Source organism: Heliangelus exortis, chromosome 15 (assembly GCF_036169615.1).
Source record: "Heliangelus exortis chromosome 15, bHelExo1.hap1, whole genome shotgun sequence".
Lineage (NCBI taxonomy): Eukaryota > Metazoa > Chordata > Aves > Apodiformes > Trochilidae > Heliangelus > Heliangelus exortis.
Genome location: NC_092436.1, coordinates 2432346 through 2452679, shown reverse-complemented (window position 1 = coordinate 2452679; position 20334 = coordinate 2432346). Strand labels below are relative to the sequence as shown.

At 49.3% G+C, this 20334-nt stretch overlaps 1 protein-coding gene across 3 annotated transcripts in view; it reads right to left on the bottom strand.

Annotated features, from left to right (window-relative positions):
- JADE2 (jade family PHD finger 2) overlaps positions 1–20334 on the bottom strand; it is a 65287-nt gene that overhangs the window by 29726 nt on the left and 15227 nt on the right. For all 3 annotated transcript variants that reach the window (XM_071759060.1, XM_071759061.1, XM_071759059.1), the window contains exons 4-5: positions 17732–17889; positions 1519–1688 (exon numbers count right to left, since the gene is read on the bottom strand). In XM_071759060.1, coding sequence (XP_071615161.1) covers positions 1519–1688; positions 17732–17889 — 328 coding nt within the window. The remainder of the gene's footprint in view (positions 1–1518; positions 1689–17731; positions 17890–20334) is intronic.

Below are 20334 nucleotides of genomic sequence, written 5' to 3'. Positions count from 1 at the left end.
AGGCCAGAATCTGCTCCCCATGGTGTCCATTTAATGACAACCTCAGCTCCACTGAACACATCTTCCCCCTGGGGGGGTTATTCCACCAACTTCAGCTTCTTCCACGTCCACTTGACCACTCTCCCCTCCACTGAGGGAGGCAGCAGCTCATTAGTACACAGACATATCTCAAGTATGCAGTGATGAATTCCCCCTGGGAGCTTCAAAAGCAATAAATGTGACCTTTGCATGTTCCTGCCATAAAATACCAGGAACACCTCCAGTTCCCAAGATAGAAGCTGTGGTGGGCATATGTGAGCAGCATACACCATATGGATTAAGTCAAGGGAATACTTAGTAACTTTGTCTCTGCCTTCAACTAAAATTGATCCCAGCAATATTTTGAGCAATTTCTTGAGGATTTTCTGTCTGGTTATGAAGTGCCCATCACTGCATAGTGATCTTTTCAGCCTTGGCCTTTGAAGTCTCTCTAGCCCCACTCTTACAATAGCTTTGGATTTAGTGGAGATCACAAAACAGAGCAGAAAATGTTAACATATAAACCCCAAAGAATTTCCTCTAAAAGGAAAGCTTGTGGTGCCTGGAGTGGCATACACATAAATGTGGCTCAGGGTTTCATTCAGGTTCCCTCAGACCCACTTTTTTTTTTTTTTTTTTTTACTATCTCAAATTGCAGCAGCAACAAATAAAACATTTAGGCATGCTTAAATATTGATTCCATCTCTAGTGCACACAAGTTCTTTTAACCAGTAAGTGACTACCAAGTCCAGTAACAGCTCTTGAAGAACCCCATGGAGGGTTTAAAGCTATTTAAAGCTGTGTTATGCCAAAAAAAACTTTGGGATTTTTTTTCAAAACAATTCCTCCTAATCGTGAGGAGAGCTGGCAGAGAAGAGAGCTGGAGCTATCTGGAGGTTTATCTGATCCCGGGTGATAAAATTCCATCCCCGGGGTGACCTAAAAAGGACTGGAAAAGGCATGTGCTACGTAGATCCTAAAGGCAAAGGGAGATGGATGATCTCATAGGTGTTTTCCAGCTCTCCTCTCCACCACTTCTCAAGAGCCACTCAGAGATTAGGCTCCTTCTTTGTCATGAAATATTTTGGGAATGAAACATTGTGCCCCTGGACTGCCCAGTGACAACAGCTCAGCTGAACACCCAGGAGGAATTTCAACCCCAGCCTATCTCTGGAGGCTGGGAGATAACTCCTGGTCCTCAGAAGAGGAGGAGAGGTTGCAATTCTCCACTGAAGTTATGTTAATGAACTCCCACGTTAGCAAAGACGGTTTAGAAATCTGAGGATGTCATTAATATCTTCCAGGACAAAGCTCTGCTTATGGCCAGGCAGGTGACAACCTCCATCCATAGGTGGTGAAGGGCTTTCTTCTGGAGAGAGCCTGAATATAAGTTTCTTCTTCAAGGCCTTTTTTTTTTTTTAAAATGTGATTACTTCAAAAGACAGAAGAATGCCCATTCTTGGATACCCAGGAAAGGAAAAAAACAACAGCACCACTCACCCATCTCCTTCAGCTCCATATTAACAAGTTCCAACCAGTAAGCATCAAGCTCATCCAGGTCATAGCGACTCACTCCTTGCAAGTAAGTCCTCGTGGCTTCTGAAATCTCAGAGCCAGGGGGGCTGCTCGGGGAAACCTGTGCAGGTGAGTTCTCCAGCTGGGGTATGATCCTAGAAGAAAAGAAGGAGAGGTTGAGAAAGAGCTACAACTGGCCAAAGCATCCCCTTCCTTGCATGGGAGGTGTGACCACACCATGTACAAACCTGACTTTAAGAGGGAAAGCAAGGCCAGCAAAAGCAAAGGGGTTTTGTGCACTGGGTGTTATCTCCTGTGCCTCAGATGCCTGGAGGACCACAAATTGGACACAAGCACTTCACAAGAGACTCCTGGTCTGGACAACCTTAGGTGATGGGTCAGACTAGGCTCTGTCCCAGTTCCATCAGGAAACATGAGCCCAGCCAGCACCTCCATGCTGGTATCCACTCCCCACACCATCACTTGCAGGCAGAGCAACCCCTGATTTAAAGCACCCCCCAGCCCAGCCCCTGTGACCAAGACCCACCAGAGGACACCTTCAGCATGCCCAGGACTTGATTGCCACGTTCACCCCTGTGCTGGGCAGTGCTTTGGCCAGCTCAGCCATGGACAATGTCCCTGATCAGAGCTCCCTGATCCCAACCACAGGGACAGGGACAGAAGCCACCTGCAAACCCCTCACCAGGGAATCGAGCAGGAGCTGGCTGTCAGTTCTTCTGCCTTTTCTTGGCAACACGTGTGACACTTGCCATGCAATGCACTGCTGACAGTGTCAGGCATCATGACATGCAAGCAAGAGGACGAGCTGGAAATGAAAAGCAGCCCTGTTGGTGGCAGCTGACAGATCTCTGCAATGTCAGGAGCTGGAGCTCACTGCAGGGTTTGCACAGCTCCCGTTTCCTCCCCCAGAATACCACAAGCAATAAAAAAACTCCCAAACAAACACACAGCAACCCCCTGGCAGCACCTCACTCATTTCCAAGCAGCTTCTTGGGTGTGGAAAGCCCACTCCAGGATGGGTCTGGGGCAAAGCCTTTGGGTCCATCATGCAACCAACTCAACCATGGGACCAGATGCTCCATAGCTGGGCCAAGAAAGAAGTTTGGGCACAGCACCCCTTGGGAACAGGAGCCTATCTGCCTTGCCCAAACTCAGCAAGAAAATTTGTGGTAGGGCAAGAAAATGAACCTGGAGTTTCTCCAGATCCAGATACCTGGTTTAATTGCTGTCCTCTGCAAGGACACCTATTGGAGGCATTTCCAGAGCCACCAGCAGGAGAAATAATAATTTGAGTATCAAGAAAGGGGTTCTTGCTACCTCTTTCCCCACCAATAAATGGAAAATAAAGATGTGTCCCCATGCCCTGAGGACATCTCTGCATTTCAGCTAAGGCTCTGGAATGCAAAGACAGCTCTCAGGTGGTTCCCAGATTTTAAAACGAGCTCTTTGTAATCTAGGACAGGGCTTGGAGGTTCAGTAACATCTGTATTTAAACTGTGCCTGCTCTGATCAGGTTTCAGGACACCCATCTAAGGAGTTCCCAAACCCTGAAGTACAGAGGAGTCGCGGGTGCAAAGTGTATTGGTCCAAGGACCATTCCTGATCTCTGGAGAAGGTGTCCAGCTCTAGGTGGACCAGCAGGCAGGCTGGGGAATAGAGGTCATGCAGGAGAAAAACAGCAAGTTATTGAGAAAAACAAAAACAACCAGGAATGTTCCTGCTGGCAAGGACTGCGGGCAGGGCACCTAAGTCTTTCCTTAAGCTGGGTTACACAAGCTGCTGGCCCCAGAGCTGGCTGCAACAGGTGACACTCTGACCCGGGGCCAGCAGGGATGCTCGGGATGCTGGGAGAAGGGAAATGCTATTTTTAGCCTGGTATAAAAGCACAAAGATTAATTCTCTGTGTACACAGCAAAGGAGCAGCCTGGATGGGTCCTTCACTGTACTGACAGCCACAAACCACTTGGTCTGGTGAGGCTGGTGACAGTGACTGGAGCAGTCACTTTGCAGGACCTGGTGGAAAAGGATTTTTACTCAACCCTGAGGCTCAGAGATGGGAAACAAATGACTCTCCCAGGCCATGCAGCCCTCTGCCAAAAACTAACAAACCCCCAAAACTTGGCTGTGTGTTTAGACTCTCGGGCGATGCAGAGGTCCCAGGGAGCTCCATGTTCTGCCTTCCCCACACTGCACCATTAAATGGCATCTCCTTCTGTTTAATTGCAGTGGGAACTAAATTTCATCTAATATGAAATGGATCTTAAGAGAACCACTGAACTTTATTTTTTCATTTCCCCTTCCATGAGCAGGACACTGGGACACTTTGTCCCAACAGGTGGTACTGAGCTGTGACACAAACAGTGCTGATACCCACTGCCCAACACTGCCTGGGAAATAACCCTAAAATTATTTTTTTGCACAGAAAGAACCCTACAAAGATCTGCTGGAAGCCTGGTCCAGATCAAACTGCAGCACTTAGTTAAACATGAGGCTTTTATGGCTCATAAATGCTGCAGATCCCACCCTAAGGAGAGCTGCCAGGTGCTGAGGGCTCACAGGGGTCACCCCAAACCTCAGGGAAAACCAAGCAGGATTTGATGCCTGGAGGTCTGCAGCCTCCCATTGATCCCTGGATTTGCTTTAGAGGGTAAAATCATGTTCCTAAAAGACAACCCATTGCTGACACATGCTAACACACCTGCAATGAGCTTCTGGGTGTTCAGATATAAAGATCAATGATGCAGAGATGGCTGCCTTGGATGAGGAGAAACAGTGGAAGGAAAAGATCCTACAATTTCGTACAAAAGAGAAATCCTTTGGGAAAAAACCCAAACTGATTTATAGCAACAGAGAAAACAGACTGTGCTCTGCACTCTTCCTCAAATATCAAGAAAACCAGAGCCTGGGAAGCTGTAAGCCCAGGGAAGTCACCACCACCCTTGTGCACATCTCCTGCTGGGATCTAAGAGCTGGGGCTGGCAAGGACACCACTGGAACTTTACCTGCACAGAGAATTGGGGCTTAATCTCAAAACCACCCACATTTATAAACAGCTGCTCAGCAGAAAAAGAAAAATGCAGGCTGGGTGATGAGGACATCTGCAAATGTGCCACCAACTCACACAATTATAAGCACTCATGATAATATTCTTCTCATCTCAGGTTCAGGCACTGGTGATCCCATGGGAATCAAGCCTCCTGTCTTATTTCTACTCTTGCTCTCTAATTTTCCTCTCCTATTGCATCCTCAGGCATAGTGGGGAAGATGCAAAACTTCCCACTTGCCTCAGAAGGGCAAGCCCAGGCCTCTGGAGCAGGATGTGGATGGTGAGGGATGCCCACCAACACTGCTGTGGTGGGCAGGAGGTGCCTGGAGGAGCCTGGTGATACACGAGATGGTTTTCTAAAGACTGCAGCACTTGGAAATTCATTGCTGGGACATTTCTGAAGTTGAGAACTCCTCAGCCCAGCTCATTCATGCTGCTCTACAATCTCCATCAGGGCCAATCCTGCAGGAGCATAACTCCACAGCACAGGAGGAATTTCCTACATTTTCGAAGGTTTTTCCTGATCCCCCCAAAGTTTTGATCTGTGGGGATGTGATGGTGGGACCACACGTGTTCCTGTAATGAGCCACCACCGAGGGGCTGCAACCCCAGCACAGCAAAGCAGCACAGAGGCAAAGCCAAACCATTTGCAGCAGCTGGATTATTCTGGAGGAGCATTTACTCCTTTATTTATCCAGCCAGGCAGAGACTCAGCATTTAAAAAAAAATAAATACCTGTAACCATCAAGGGCTTACTTAAAACGAAGGGCTGAAAATCGGGATCAGCCTGAAAAGCACAACAAACCCGAGGCCATTAGTCTGCAAGTGGGTCTCAAGGGCACTTGAGGAAAAGGAGTAAGTGGACCCCAATACTCTTGAGGATCCCATCTATCCCCGGAGAAGACTGCACAGTAATAAAATATACTCAGCAAATTCCCACAGTTAATCATCTCTGTAAACTGAATGCTTCACTTGGCTGAGGGGAGAAGGCTTTTTTTTTCTGTATGATCCCTTTTAAAGTACTAGCAAGAAGTAATTAATCCTTCTGAGTGTTTCTGGTTTGAAAATCCTTAATTTTATTACCAGGAAGGCTTTAGTCAGTCATCTTTTCTTTACCTGCGTTCCAGTCTAAATCAGTCTGGTTCAGTGGCCATAAATAAATCAGCTTAGGAAAGTCAGTGGAAAGATAACTCTGCCAGGAATCTTCAGCAGATGCTGATACTGTTCTTACCACTCGCTCTGCTCACAGGGGAATTCTCCTGCAGCACACGATGACTTTAAAAAGGCAATTTAAAGGGATGATTTTCATTTTCTGTTGATTAAAATAGTGTCTAGCAGGCCATTTGGACCAGGTGCCCCATCTTCTTATCAACTTAAGCTAATAGATTTTATAGGTGCTATCGCTCCTCAATAGCAGAGTGGAATTTAAGATGTTAGAAGAGCCTGGTGACATAATGGTGAGGGATGGGTATGGCCACAGTAAGGAGCTGTAACCCACAAATAAGATTTTGTGACCCTCAGGGTACACAGGCTCAGATTTACTGACCAGGTTACACCTACTTACACCCCTTTTAGGGCTTCTAGTAAAGTTTGTAAAACCACAAGCCAGAAATTATACTGTTGAAGATGGGTTCAAAGAAGAAAGGGAACACCAAGAAGACACTAAATTAGTTTTAAATTAACTGACTTGATGTTTAGATTGGCATTTAAGCTGCCTTAGAGGACCTGTCTGATCTGGTGGTCTGATCTGCCACCTCATTCTGTGCCTATCCTCACTATGGGGGCTGTAACAAGCACATTTCTAGCAAAAATAGTTGATGGAGGTCAGGTAACATCAACCTTTCCCTCAGACATCCATGCTGGAGCAAGCAGCCCCGTGGCACCATGGGGTTCACTACGGCTGCTAAGGGGTGTGAGGGGTGGCTGGGGGGCACCACCCCCTCCTGTCACCTAAACCTTCAGTTAAACACTCACCCCAAAACCCTACACAGGTGGTTAAGAGACCTGAAGCTCTTCTTCAGGTTCTTGCTGTTGTTTTGGGGAGAACAAAGCAGCTGGATTTCATCCCAAGGGGATTCCCCAAGCTGCTGCAAGAGGAGCACCCCTGCCCAGATGGCTCCCCCAGGCTCCCAAACACCTCTGGCCAGGGCTCAGCCCCGCTCAGGTCCCTTTTGGGATGATGAGGAAAGGGTTAAGGCTGCCTGCAGCACCGTCCTGCCCTCTGGGTACCAGCAGCCAGTGAGTGTGGCTCCTGGTGACATCATGCAGTGATGTCATGGGCTGCACGGGTTGCACATCCCACCCCTCCTTTACTGGAGGCTGTCAGGGACCACGGGATGTGTCAGGGACCCTGGGATGCATCAGTACCCTGGGATACATCAAGGATCCAGGGATGCATCAGGGGATTTTGGGGTGCATCAGGGACTCCAGGACCCATCAGGGACCCTGAAATGTGTCGGGGGATCCTGGGATGCATCAGGAACCCTGGAATGTGTCAGGGGATCCCGGGATGCATCAGGGACCCTGGGATCCTCTTCAAGGCAGGGACCAGCCCAGGACAGTATGGCTCAGCTACACTCACCATCCCTTTAGCTGTTTTGTTTTTTTTTTCCTGGACTGTCGGTGCTTTCCAAGAAGAGACTAACAGAAATTCTCATTATCAGCTCTGATAAGACCCTGAGCAACCCAGAGCACATCTCAGGTGGGAAATTCCTTCCGGATCTGGGACCATCAAGTCTAGAAATGCCCCTGTGACAATCCCAGTTCTCTGCAAAAGGTCAAGAACAGGGTCAGGATGGCCCTTCAGGTACTGCTGGTGGTTGAAGATCTACACAGGCAGGTCCTGAAGTTTTACATCAATGCAGCTGAAGCTCCAAATGCCAATTAGCAGGTGCAGTAAGAAAAATGCTCCATTTTCCTCTCAGTGCGTAAATATCTCCTTCAGTAACAGCCTGTAACCAGAGTGGGTCCTTCCAGGCCTCTGGAATAATGTAATCCTCTGAGGAGAAAGTGATTCACTCTTCTTTGATGTGATAAAAAGAGGAAAACAAGTGAACAGGAGGCACTAAACAGCCATCTTGTTAAACCCAGACAGCTTTTCCAATTTTGTTTCTGAGCTGTTTATCACCACATAAAAAGCCCGATGCTCAGCAGACGAGATGAAGATCTGAGTGCTGATGTCCCTGTCTTCCTCACGTTCTTATTCCAGCCTAAATCTCCCTGCGATTCAGCTCAACACATGAATTATTTAAGTCTCAACTCTGATTCAGTGCCCGGAAAAATCATTTGGGTGGAGGCAGGAGAAAGGACCCCGTAAACAAAACGCTCAGGTGCCACCTTGGGAAGCTGCAGAGCAGCATCCACCTTCCCTCATGGGGCAGAGGAGAGGACAGGGACCATTTCACAGCAGAGTTCATCTGCACAGCTGATGGGCAGAAGAAAAAAATCAGGAGCTGCAGGGGCAGCCAGGCAGCGGTTTGCTGGTGGGCTGCTTGCAACAACACCAAAACGCAGATGGTTTTTTTTCTGGTTGACTAGACAAAAGCAGCCTGTGGGCTGAGAGCAAAATGCACGCCTAATTTTTGATGCTGTGCAAAGATCTTCTTGGAATACTCCTTTCCAGCCTTAACAGGGCAGCAAGGTGGGGGCTCTGACCTGCTGCTGGGAGGAGACACAGCCTGAGCTGCTCTTCTGCCTCCAAAATCCAGCAAAACACAGCAGCCCCTGGGCAGCTGCAGAAGATGCTCAGGCAGCATCTGCTCTCCACAGGTGACCCGGGCAGAGCCAGCACCAGCACCAGCACCCATGGGTCTTGCACTTCTCTTTCTCCCAGAGCAGCACTGACCCATCCATGGCCCTTCAGGGACCTGTGTCAGATGCCAACCTACCCCAAACTCAGCTAGCAGGCATGAGAGCTGGCATTCTGCTCATTTAAGCAATATATATCTTGGAATTGCTACTAGGGAAGCCGGGGACACTTAGAGCATATGTTTTCTGGATATAATAAGCCAAAAAATGTTGCTTCTTTACGCAACTCCAGCCAAGCTACAAACATTTAAAGCATCTGGATTTCATTCTCTCCACCAGATAATGTTCCCATTATTATTTCAGTAACACAAACAGCTCTGCTCCTACTTGAACCCCCCAACCAACAGAGACCAGGGACAGCAGCTCCCAGCTGGGGGTGCAGGTGTGAGTGGCAGCAGAGCAGGAATCAGCCAAATCCTCCCCAACTCTGCAGGAAACAGAGCTGAGCATCACCAAGCTCCAAACTCCAGGCTAGGACACAAATTCCTGTCATGAGCCCGGTGCTATCACACGGGTCTCCTCACACAAACCCAGCCCAGGGAAAACAAAGCTTTGAGCTATCTGAAAAGGCAGCAGCCAAACCTTTTTATTTTTTAATGTGTTTTGAATCACTGCACTAACCCTGAAACACAGGAGAACGGTTTTGACGCTGAGTCACTTGAAGACAGCCACGGCCCAGCCCACAAACCCAGGAGGGATCCGTCTGCCTCTTGTACCAGCCACAGACTGCTACAGAGCCAACCAACCCTGTCTTGCTGCATTGTCCACATTTCCTTTAAATGCATCAGAAAAACCACCTACCAGCTCTTCTCCACTTCCCCTTGCTTTCCAGCAATGCAATTCCACCTAAATTCAACAGGATAATCCACAGAAACACCAACAACCCAGTAGCTATTCTTGCTCCTGCCATCACTCTGAAGAGCATTTATAAGTAATAGTTCCTTGTATTGTTCAATGAGGACACAAAGTGCACCAAATCACCAAGAGGTGATTAATTACTGCTGTGGTTGCAAGCAGCAGCAAGCAGATCTGCTACTGTTTGGTTTGGCCATACACTAAATTCATGGATCTGGGTGGAGGTGATGGAGTGAGATCTGGAAATTTTGGAGTCATATGGAGGTGATGGAGTGAGAGGTGGAAGCTCCCAAGGCTCCCAAATCTGAGTCCATCCCCTAGAGCCATAAACCTCGTGACAGAGCAGTGGGAGTCCAGCTCTTTCATTCTATATATTTACAGCTGGAATACACTTGACCTCCTGTTGCCTGATGCAGCAGAAACCACAAGTGTCCCCAGGGAGGATTAGAAAACATTAGAAACAAAAAGTCCAAGTGCCTCGGGAGTAGGTAAGAACAGGCTGGATTAACACCTTGCCCATAGCCAACTAATAAAGGTGAGGACTTGCTGAAAGCCCACCTGAGAACTTGCCAAGCAGACTGTAAAACCAAAATGATGACAAGTACCAGAGTAAACCAGGCTGAGTCCTTCACAAAGTGCTCACACTCACACTGGGCATGGACTTACCAACCCCTGCAGTGCTGACACCACCCAGACCCCTGAACTGACCCACTGCTGCTGCAGAAGAGATCATCCCCATCCTGCATCAGGTATCCTGGAATCCCAGACTGGTTTGGGTTGGAGAGACCTTTTAGCTCATCCAGTTCCAACCCCCTACATGGTCAGGGACACCTCCCACCAGCCCAGGGTGCTCCAAGCCCCATCCAACCTTCAACACTGCCAAGGATGGGGCAGCCACAGCTTCTCTGGGCAGCCTGGGCCAGGGGCTCAGCACCCTCTCAGTGGAGAATTTCTTCCTAATGTCTGACCTAAACCTCCCTCCTTCCAGTTTAAAGCCATTCCCACATATCCTATCACTCCCAACCACTGTCCAAAGTCCCATCCCAGGAAACAACCACCAGGAGAGAGCACCTCACAACCAACCAACCCCTCCCCAATGCCACCAGGGCCAGGCATCACCAGGGAGGTCCCCATGAGAGCTTTCCACTCCCTTTTTCCTTGTTCTCATGTCCCAGGGCTTGTGATCTAAACATTTCAGCCTAGGGCAGTTGGGATTTTGATTTCTTTTGATGAGAGCAAAACCTCAGATCTTGAAAGGGAAATGTAGGGGTATGTCTGAAGCATGTCAGGATCCATGGGGATAACTGACCCAAGAAATGGCCCTTTGTAAAATGGGCAGCATGCCACCCACAGCCCCAAAGCTCATGTGGTTTTCAGGATGAGATGAGAGAAGGCAGGGACAAAAAAGTAAAAAATATAAAAGGAAAAATAAAAAAGGGGAAAAAGAGGGAAAAGAGGGAAAAGAGGGAAAAGAGGGAAAAGAGGGAAAAGAGGGAAAAGAGGGAAAAGAGGGAAAAGAGGGAAAAGAGGGGAAAAGAGGGGAAAAGAGGGGAAAAGGGGAAAAGGGGAAAAGGGGGAAAAGGGGGAAAAGGGGGAAAAGGGGGAAAAGAGGGAAAAATGGGAAAAGAGGGAAAAGAGGGAAAAGAGGGAAAAGAGGGGAAAAGGGGAAAAGGGGAAAAGGGGAAAAGGGGAAAAGGGGAAAAGGGGAAAAGGGGAAAAGGGGAAAAGGGGAAAAGGGGAAAAGGGGGGAAAAGGGGGAAAAGGGGGAAAAGGGGGAAAAGAGGGAAAAGGGGGAAAAGGGGGAAAAGGGGAAAGGGGGAAAGGGGGAAAAGGGGGAAAAAGGGGGGGAAAAGGGGGGGAAAAGGGGTGAAAAAAGGGGAGAAAAGGGGAGAAAAGGGGAGAAAAGGGGAGAAAAGGGGAGAAAAGGGGAGAAAAAGGGAGAAAAAGGGAGAAAAAGGGAGAAAAAGGGAGAAAAAGGGAGAAAAAGGGAGAAAAAGGGGGGGAAAGGGGGGGAAAGGGGGGGAAAGGGGGGGAAAGGGGGAGAAAGGGGGAGAAAGGGGGGGAGAGGGGGGGAAAGGGGGGGAAAGGGGGGGAAAGGGGGGGAAAGGGGGGGAAAGGGGGGGAAAGGGGGGACAGGGAGGGGGGAGGGGGGAAGGGGGGAGGAGAGGGGAGGAGAGGAGAGGGGGGACAAAGAGGGCAAAAGGAAGAAAAAGAGGAAAAGAAGGAAAAGGGGGGGAAAGAGGGGAAAAGGAGAAAAAAGAAAAATGGAAAAAAGAGGGAAAGGGAAAAAAGGCAAAAAAATTTTAAAAGGGAAAAAAAAAAAAGAGAAAGATCATGTTAAAACAAAACAAATAAATAAAAAAAAAAAAAGCTCTGCTTCAACAGCTCCACACACTGCTGCAGAATCTGCCTGCCCCTTCTGCAGCAAAGCCCAGGGGAAGCTGCTGATGAGTCAACAGCCAGGGAGCAGAGGAAGCCCAACCTCAGCTGGAGAACAACGTGTGCTGGTTCATCCAGTGCCTCGGAAAGGCCTCCCCGGGCTGGGAGCCACAAGGAGACAGCGTGGCCTCCATCCAGGGCTGCCCGGGCCCGCGGGGGAAGGAGAGGAGAAGTCCAGGCATGGCTGGGATGAGCCAAGGAAGCAGAAGGACAGAAGGACGGGGCCGTGCCCCGGTCCTACACCCATCACTGGTGCACCAGTCCATCCCTCTCCCAGCCCCAGCACACCCATTCCCAACACTGGTCCCCACCAGCAGACCTGGATTAATTTTGGTTGGAAAAGACCTTTAAGATCACTAAGTCCAACTGTTAACCCAGCACTGCCAAGGCCACCACTAAACCATGTCCCTCAGCACCACATTTGCACAGCTCTGAAACTCCTCCAGGGATGGTGGCTCCACCACTGCCCTGGGCAGCCTGACAAACCTTCCTGTGAAGGAATTGTTCCCAATCTCCAATCTAAACCTCTCCTGACACAACTTGAGGCCATTTCCTCTTGTTCTATCACCTGGGAGAAGAGATCAACCCCCTTTCAGGCAGGTGTAGAGAGTAAGAAGGTCTCCCCTCAGCCTCCTTTTCTCCAAGCTGAACACCCCCCAAGGTCCCCCAGCTGCTCCTCACAAAACTTACTCTCCAGATCCTTCCCCAGCTGCTCCACGTCCCTCCTCCTGCTCCTTTTTTCCAAAGCTGCTGGTTAATGCAAAACCACAGCAACCAACACCCCTGCCAACAACTCTGCACCCTCCCAAAGAACCGCCGGACCTTCTGGAGGTGTTGAGGCAACTCCTTGTGGGGCTGGAGGACACTAAAGAACAGCAGAGATGAACACGGGGCAGACCCCCAGCACCAAGGAGCTGCTTCACCTGCCTGTGGGTGCAAGGGGGGGCCTGGGGGAGGAGGGTGGTGACACCAACACCACGCCGAGGTGGCAGACGGCGTTTGCGCCGTGCCGGTGCTCGCCGAGCTTGGTTCTGCCTCTCCTGCTGCCGCAGAGCTTTCTGTTTTCTGTTGAACCAGGGCCACGGCGACGATGCAAGTAGAGATCTGCAGAGCCAAGAATATCTGGGAAGGCTTCCAGCAAGGAGCAGCCTTCCTGCCCGTCCTCCCGCTGTGTGCACATTCACAGGGAACAAAATCTTCAGCACATCCTAATGTGGCTTCATGAGAGATCCAAGAGCCACTTCAAGATCCTGCCTGCATCCCTCTCAGCCCAGGGAAGTAGCTACGTGCCAGGAACATTAAATCATTAAATAAAAGAGGAACTGAAAGCCACGCAGGTGCACGAAACGGATGATGCAGGTGCTGCTGCTTTATGGAATTCAATGGGTTGCTCTGCACAGCACTAGCATTGCCATCACAGAATCACAGAATTGTAATAGTTGGAAAAGCCCTCTAAGATCATAGAGTCCAACCATCAACCCAGAAAAACCCACCATGCCCCGTAGAGCATATCCTGCAGTGCCACATCTACGTGATTTTTCAAACTCTCCAGGGATGGTGACTCCACCACCTCCCTGAGCAGCCTGTTCCAGAGCCTGACCAGTCTTTCACTAAAAAAATTCTTCCTAATATCCAGCCTGGTCAAATCTTCTGGCCATTTCCTTTGGTTCTATTGTTATTTACTTGTGAGAAGAGGCCAACACCTACCTCCCTACAACCTCCTTCCACGCAGCTGTAGACAGCAAAGTTCAGGCCAGGTCCCTGCACACCTGCTCTGCAAAAAGGGCTTCACAGCCTCCTGTGGGCACCCACAGCAAACCACCCAGGTCCACTTTCCTCCTGGGTGTATCATGGTGAGACCCTGAGCAGACAAAGCTTCTCTAAAACTTCTCCTTCCTCTTTACAACAGGAGCAGTACTGATGCTACACAACTGTCATGGTAACTCTGCCCATTAATCCTTCAACTCAAGATGTGCTGAGATCCTCCAGCATTGATCCCACACCAAACTCTGCCTCCACACCAGCCTGGGACCTCACACCTGGCTGTACCACTGACTCATGGTAGAAATCTCAGTGCCTCAGTTTACCCATTTGTGAAATAACTGCAGAGCTCACCAAGGGGCTGGAAAGCTCATCTCTAGTTTCGAAAAAAGCTGGTGGAGATTCTTCAACTCCAGGCTCTAAAAGAGGTGGGGTGGGTTGTTATCACATGGGTGGGATGGGTGCAGCATCAACACTACCCACATCCCAGGTGGGTAACCTGGGATGCAGAGAGAAACTCACCTCACCTCCTCATTCCCCTGTTCTCATCCTACCACAGGCTCCTTTTCTTACCACACTGGAGCCCTTCAAGCACCCTACAACATAAAACCCCTTTCAGCCAGAAATGATTGTGGAGAGGGAGCAGCTCATGGCCTGCACCACCCCAAGACCCCAGGTGCTCACCAGCAGTTCTCTCTGTCCCCTGGGAGGCCCAGCTAGGAGATGCTGCACCTCTTTCCCCACCTCTTCTGCCCTGCAGTTTGTGCTAACCCAGAAAGGACCTTCCAGCTTAAGGTAGTTCTTAGTGGAGGCATTTTGAGTCAGTTGCTTTCTGGGGAAAACATTCCTTAAAATACAGCTCTTCTGCTGCACTCCCTGCTTTTGACATTTCAGCACTCCAGGAAAAGAAAATGTTTCAAAAAATAAGATACAAAAAAATTATCTGATTTTCAGCTTTGGAGGCATAAAACCTCGAGGTAGAAGAGCTGGTTTCCAAGTGCCCAGGAGGGAGATGAAAAGAGCAGCAGCAGCTGCAGTCGAGGCACCTTTTGGAGGGTGAGATCCATGACTGGGAAGTGATTCTCACACCTTCCGCTGCAAAACCTGCTCCCTGCTGTGCCCAGGGCCCAGCCCCAGGGCTGCAGTGTCCTCTCTCCAGTCCCTGAGGCTTTTCCCCCCACCCCAATGCCTCTTTCTAGGAATGTCAGTTGAAGATGGTTGTCAGGAATGACAATATTAGAACTAGGTTGCTACGGGCATCCATCCCCTGCTGCAGGAAGGGCAGGATGCTCTGTCTCACCTTGGAGATGAAGCAAAACACTGGCCCAACAGCTGCTGGGCTCCACAATTCCTAAATTACAGAAAAAAAAAACAGTGCTGGGATCTTTTTTCAGCAGAGAAAGGAACAGGGATCCTGTAGCGTTTATGTCACATTTTTCATTCAAAAAAGCAAGTCTGGAATGAAAAGGAGAAAAGCCCATAGGGCTGCAGCTGAGGTGGGACCAGCCAAATACCCAGGGTGGAGATGGGGCCAAATAAAGCAATTAAACTAGGGAGGGAAATGGAGCTGTTAAGACCTTGTAAGGCTGCTGGCTCTAGGCAGGTGGAATGTAGTCATCTCCTGTGAGAAAATACTCAACACCTCTCCAAAGGAGAACAAGCTGCAAGCTCAGGAGACAGGCAGGGCTGCAGCTGTCCTTGGCAGCCCCAATGCTGCCCTCTCCATCCCCAGCTCCATCATCTCCATCTCTCTCCTGGATGATCCCAGCAGGAGAACAGAGAGGGCAGGGATGCTACCAGAGGGTGGACAGCTCGGGAGCAGCACCCCTACCTCTGCTGTACCTTCTGGTGTGCATGTGGAGAGATGATGTCTTGATTAAAAAGAATCTGGCAGTGTCACTGCTTGTCCCCCTGGGATGTGCATCATGGCCACAAAGCAGGTGCAACCATTAATGCTGCTGTGAAATCAGCTCTTCATTCCACTCACATCACACTCCCAAAGACAAAACATCCTCAACAGGCTTCAGTCAGAGGACAAAGCCCTTCAGGTCACACTCAATGTCTTGCCAGCAAAGAGAAGTGGTTCAGGCAGATGAGACATGATGCAAGACAGAGGAGGAAGACATCCAAGGAAGGTAAAGCTGAGGGTGGGCAGCACGATCCTGCAGCAGCCTCGGATGAGCAGGGCATGTCACAACCCAGGGGGGCTGGAGAAATCCAAATGGAGAATAATATGTGGTAAGGAGCATTTGAAATAAGCTTGGACATCAGCCATGGGTGGACAGAAGAGGAACAGGTACAACCCATCTTGTCATAGCAAGGTTTCAACACTGCCCATCAGGAGATGCTCCCCAATGTCCGTGGGCTGGGCCAAGACCTCTGTGGGGCCAGGATTCCTCCACCTGATGAATTTAACTCCAATGAAAGGGAAGCCACAAACTCTTTGAAGAGCATGGCTTGAACTCAAAATGGCACAGAGGAACCAAATGAATGAAGAGCTGGAACTATCACAAAAAGAATTCATCAAGCATTAGGGAATAGCACCAAAGATGAGAATAATCAACTATGAGCAAAAGAACCCTAAGAACTGGGGAATTCTTCAAAGAAGGATCTGAGGGTGGAAGTGAGATCTAAGCCTTGAGGTGTGCACAGCACCAGGCTGCACTGGGGTGGCTGCTGTCCCCTCTGAAGCCTGGGGGTATGTCCCTGTGGTGACAAACAAAAGCTGGGGAAGCCTGGAAGGCAGCGACAAAAACATTCACAACTCCAGAAGAAAAAAAGAAACCAACACCCTTTGATGAAAACTTCAAATGAATGGATCTGTTCTAGCTAGAGGAGTCAGAGGAGACAGGATAGCAGCCCAAAGAAATGGGAAAGATTTTGAGAAAAAGCAGAACAGGCTAGATGAGAACCCTGGGGGGGGACAACCTGCTCCAGGCATCGCTTCAGGAGCATCCCTGTGTAGGAACAAGGACAGGGGACTCACAAACCCAAGGGTTTAGGGAAGAGCAGGGGGACACCTCTGGAGCGTGGGAGGCAAAACCTCAGGGGAGAGAACACAGAGAAGCAGTGCCCACAGGCAGCCTGTGGTCCATGCTGGCTGTCCATGGGCACCAGCAGCCCAGCCAGCACCCAGCTATCACTTTTCAGCTGGAAATAGAAGCAGGGCAAGCCCTCAGCTGGGGAGCAGAGCCCTTGAGAGGCCAGACTGCGGTTAGCTATCAAAGACAACTAAAAAAAGATATTCCACACACTGGGGTTGGGGTTTTTTTGTTTTGTTTTTGTTTTTTGTTTTTGTTTTTTTTTTCCCAAGGATTAAATCAACTCAACAGCCCCCTTTACAACTTCCCTTTTGATGTGCTCAGCCTCATTAAAGTTCCATTTCCTTCTCCCTTTTACCCCGGGGGAAGGGAGGAGGAGGGGGAGCCTACACAAAAGTTTACTTCAGCAGCAGGGTCAGCAGCTGCAGAAGCAGCAGCTGCTCTAGCCCTGGGACAAGAGGAGCCTCTGCTGGGCTTAGTACCCTCCCCAAGCCCCTCGGCCAAACCCTCCTGGACCCCCCGCAGCCCCAGCATCCCACTGATGCTGCCCTGCAGCAGGATGCACGATGGGAATCACACACCATGACAGCATCTGCAAACCCCACGAGTTCTAGGCTATGACCCTCTGAGTTTTTTGGGTCCGATCCTGCAGGCTCTGGGGTCCCTTCCTGACCCCCCCACTGGCAGCACCACCATTTCCACCGCTTTGCCCTGGGATAATCCCCCGCACGTGGCAAACGAGTATCAGCTCACCCCCAGCTCACCCCCCACGTTTCTTTTCTGCCTGAGCAGCTGGTTTAAGTGTCTATTTTAAAACTCAATTCCCTATTTTAAAATAGTTTTAAAATGAGACACCCATGTAGGCTGATAAACAAAGCCTGGGGAGATGCTTGCCTGTTTGCTGGGCTCTTTTTCCCAAGCCCAGAACCTCAGCGTGCCAGACACGTTACCAATGAGCCCGAAGTAAAGAGGAAAGTTTTGAACTTAAGGGCCAATTCTCACACCTCTAACACCATCAATTCAACCAAGATAGAGACACTTAAACCAGTCAGGAAGAAGCTAACATTCTGAGAGGTTTTCTGGTTTTTTATCCTCCCTTTGATACAGCAGGAAGTCCCCAGGCATCTCCCAGGGATCCCATGCAATCCCTCTGCATGCTTGCCGAGCTGTTTTGCACCAAAGAGGACTCCATGGTGGAGACCTGGAGGTCAGAACCCAGCTGGCTTACCTGACCACGGGCTCAGGGATGGCCTCAGCACTTGCTGGCACCTGGACACCCTTCTCCCACTCCTGCCTCCAGGGATCAGCCAGGACGTAGTACTCATCAGGGCTCAGCTGGAAGGAGTCGGGGATCTTCATGGCCGTGATCAGATCCGTACGGAAAACCTGGAGTAGAAAAGAAAACAACAAGCAGGGTGAAAAGGCTGGCAAAGGCTGGACTGCAACCCCCCTCTCCAGATGTGAAATCCAGCCATGGATTGTGCAAGCTTGGCCAAGACATGGACCAAAAATAATGTCAAAGAATTGTTGGGCTGCTTTCTCTTAAGGGATCCACACCCCATCAGGTATCAGTACCTGCACACCAGGAGCCAAAGGGACAACAAAGGCAGCCAGAGCTGGAAAAAACACAACTCACTGGACATCTAGGTGCCTGCTACTTCCACAGCCAAACCCAGGGAGATTTCTCCTGACCCAATAAACCTCTCATGAGATGGCCACTGGCCTCCTCATCTTGTGAAAATCCTCCACCCCAGGGACAGTGACTGGGCTCCTTCTCCACCTCACCTCTGGCCCTGCAGAGCATTTTCCCTGCATTTCCCTGCCTCTTCCAGCATAAAAATAAATTGTAAACGAGAATGGATGAGGCCTCCTCTCTACCATCTGCTATTAGCTGAAATGATAACTGATGGTGCCAGCAATCATGCCTGGACACCATCTCATTCCTACTTCTCTGTCCCCTGCGGCGGGGCCGGGAGGGCTCAGGTGTCCCCCTCCCTGTTTCATCTCTGCAGAACGTGGCCTCCAGAGTGAGGGCTGCTTTGTCAGAACCACCAGAACTGATCCAGTGTGGCTTTACGCTTTTGATAACAAAGATAACATGCTTTGGGAAACCAAATTGGCTAAGATGCAGGAAGCTAGACATTAACTAAGACCACTGAGACCAGTATTTAGGTCAGTTGGTTTAATCCTCAGAGTCTCAACTGCTAACCCAATTAGAGGTAAATACAACACATAAACAACCTTTTCTATGGTGGGACCTCTTTGAATTTCACTGGTACCTTCCTCCCAACGCAGCTGCCTGGAGACATTTCTGACTCTGTCCATATAAACCTGATTTCAGTTGGCCAGACACAGTCTCAGAGCATCCTTCAACAAAGATAATTAACAGCCAACATATTACAGTCAAAATTAGGTTCAGTTTGAGGAAGATCAGGTTCCTTTAAGTCTTTATGTGCTACAAACGCATGGTCACAGACATCACAGTAAGCTTTTAATACACTGGCAGTGTGAGAAATTAAAGAAAAATAATTAAGATAGATGATAATTAAACATAAAAAGGGACAGGTGACCTCAGACTGCTCATGTTCCTCCATGTCTGGTCAAAGACAGCAGAGGGGGACAGTGCCACCTCCCTGCTCTGGCAAACAGCACCAGGGCAGGAGCACAGCAGCACATCTGCACTGCTCCATTTGCAAAAGTGTTATAAAAACCACTGCTTTGGAGATGCTTGCTCTTGAGCTTCATGGGCAAAGCCAAGTAGGAATGGTCTCCAAAGGCACTGGGAACCCAACGGGTATTCAAAGCTCCCCAGACTGGACCCTGCCATCCACCTCCCTCACCACCAACTCAATTGCCTCCTAAGGACACCCAATTCCACACCATGGGATATACACCATATCCATCTACACAATTCCTCCAAGAACATGAAGGAGGGGCCAGCAGTGCCTCTGGGAAGCCCTGGTCCCCTGCCAAGGCCTGCTGTCCATAAGCAAGAAATAAAACATCTCCATCCAAGGAAATTAACAAATTTTGCTTTATCTATAACTACTGATGGGTAATTTCTTTAGATCTCTCAACCAGTTGCAAGGTCAAGGAGTCCTGGGAGCATCCCATGCTGCTCACCACCACGCTGTCCCACAGAACCAGCCTCACCAAAGCTTCTCAACAACCTCCAGGGATGGAAAACCCTCCAGCAAGCACCACCACATGCCTCACAGCCTCCACACTGAAGAGCACAGCAACAGGATCAGCCCTCACTGCCATTTCTCCCCTCTGCACGGTGTGGCTCCCAAGCTTGTGTTCTCCAGCATTAAGTCTTCCCCAAATTCATCCCTTCAGGCTTTTCAGCTCCCATCAACATAGAAGCTTCAATTTTAATTTTCAGCCAAATAAGCACGATAGTATCTATCTCCCTGAAGATGATAAGGCACACTGCAGGCTAGATTTGCAATCTCAGTACTTCATTTATTTAGTTCTTCTTGGAAAACAGATAAGCTCACCCATCCAACAGCATCCCGCACACACTTTATCACAGCCCTGCCTCTTGTCTTTTCACGGAGAACCGGAAATGCTCAAATTATGAACTATCAAAGCAGAACACTTCAGAAATGATAGAACGGCACCAAAATTGTAAAGGAAAGCAGATCAGTTGTCTGGAAATCTCCCAACAGCTAATACGCTCAAATTGTAATCTAAATGTCGTTTTGTTTTGAATTGTCTGGGATTAGGGTTGGGAAAAGACTCAATTATTCTACTCAAACTCTTCTGAATTATTTATGAAAACCAAATAAAGGATAAATTGGGCACTGATGAACCGAGGACCTGGCGGTG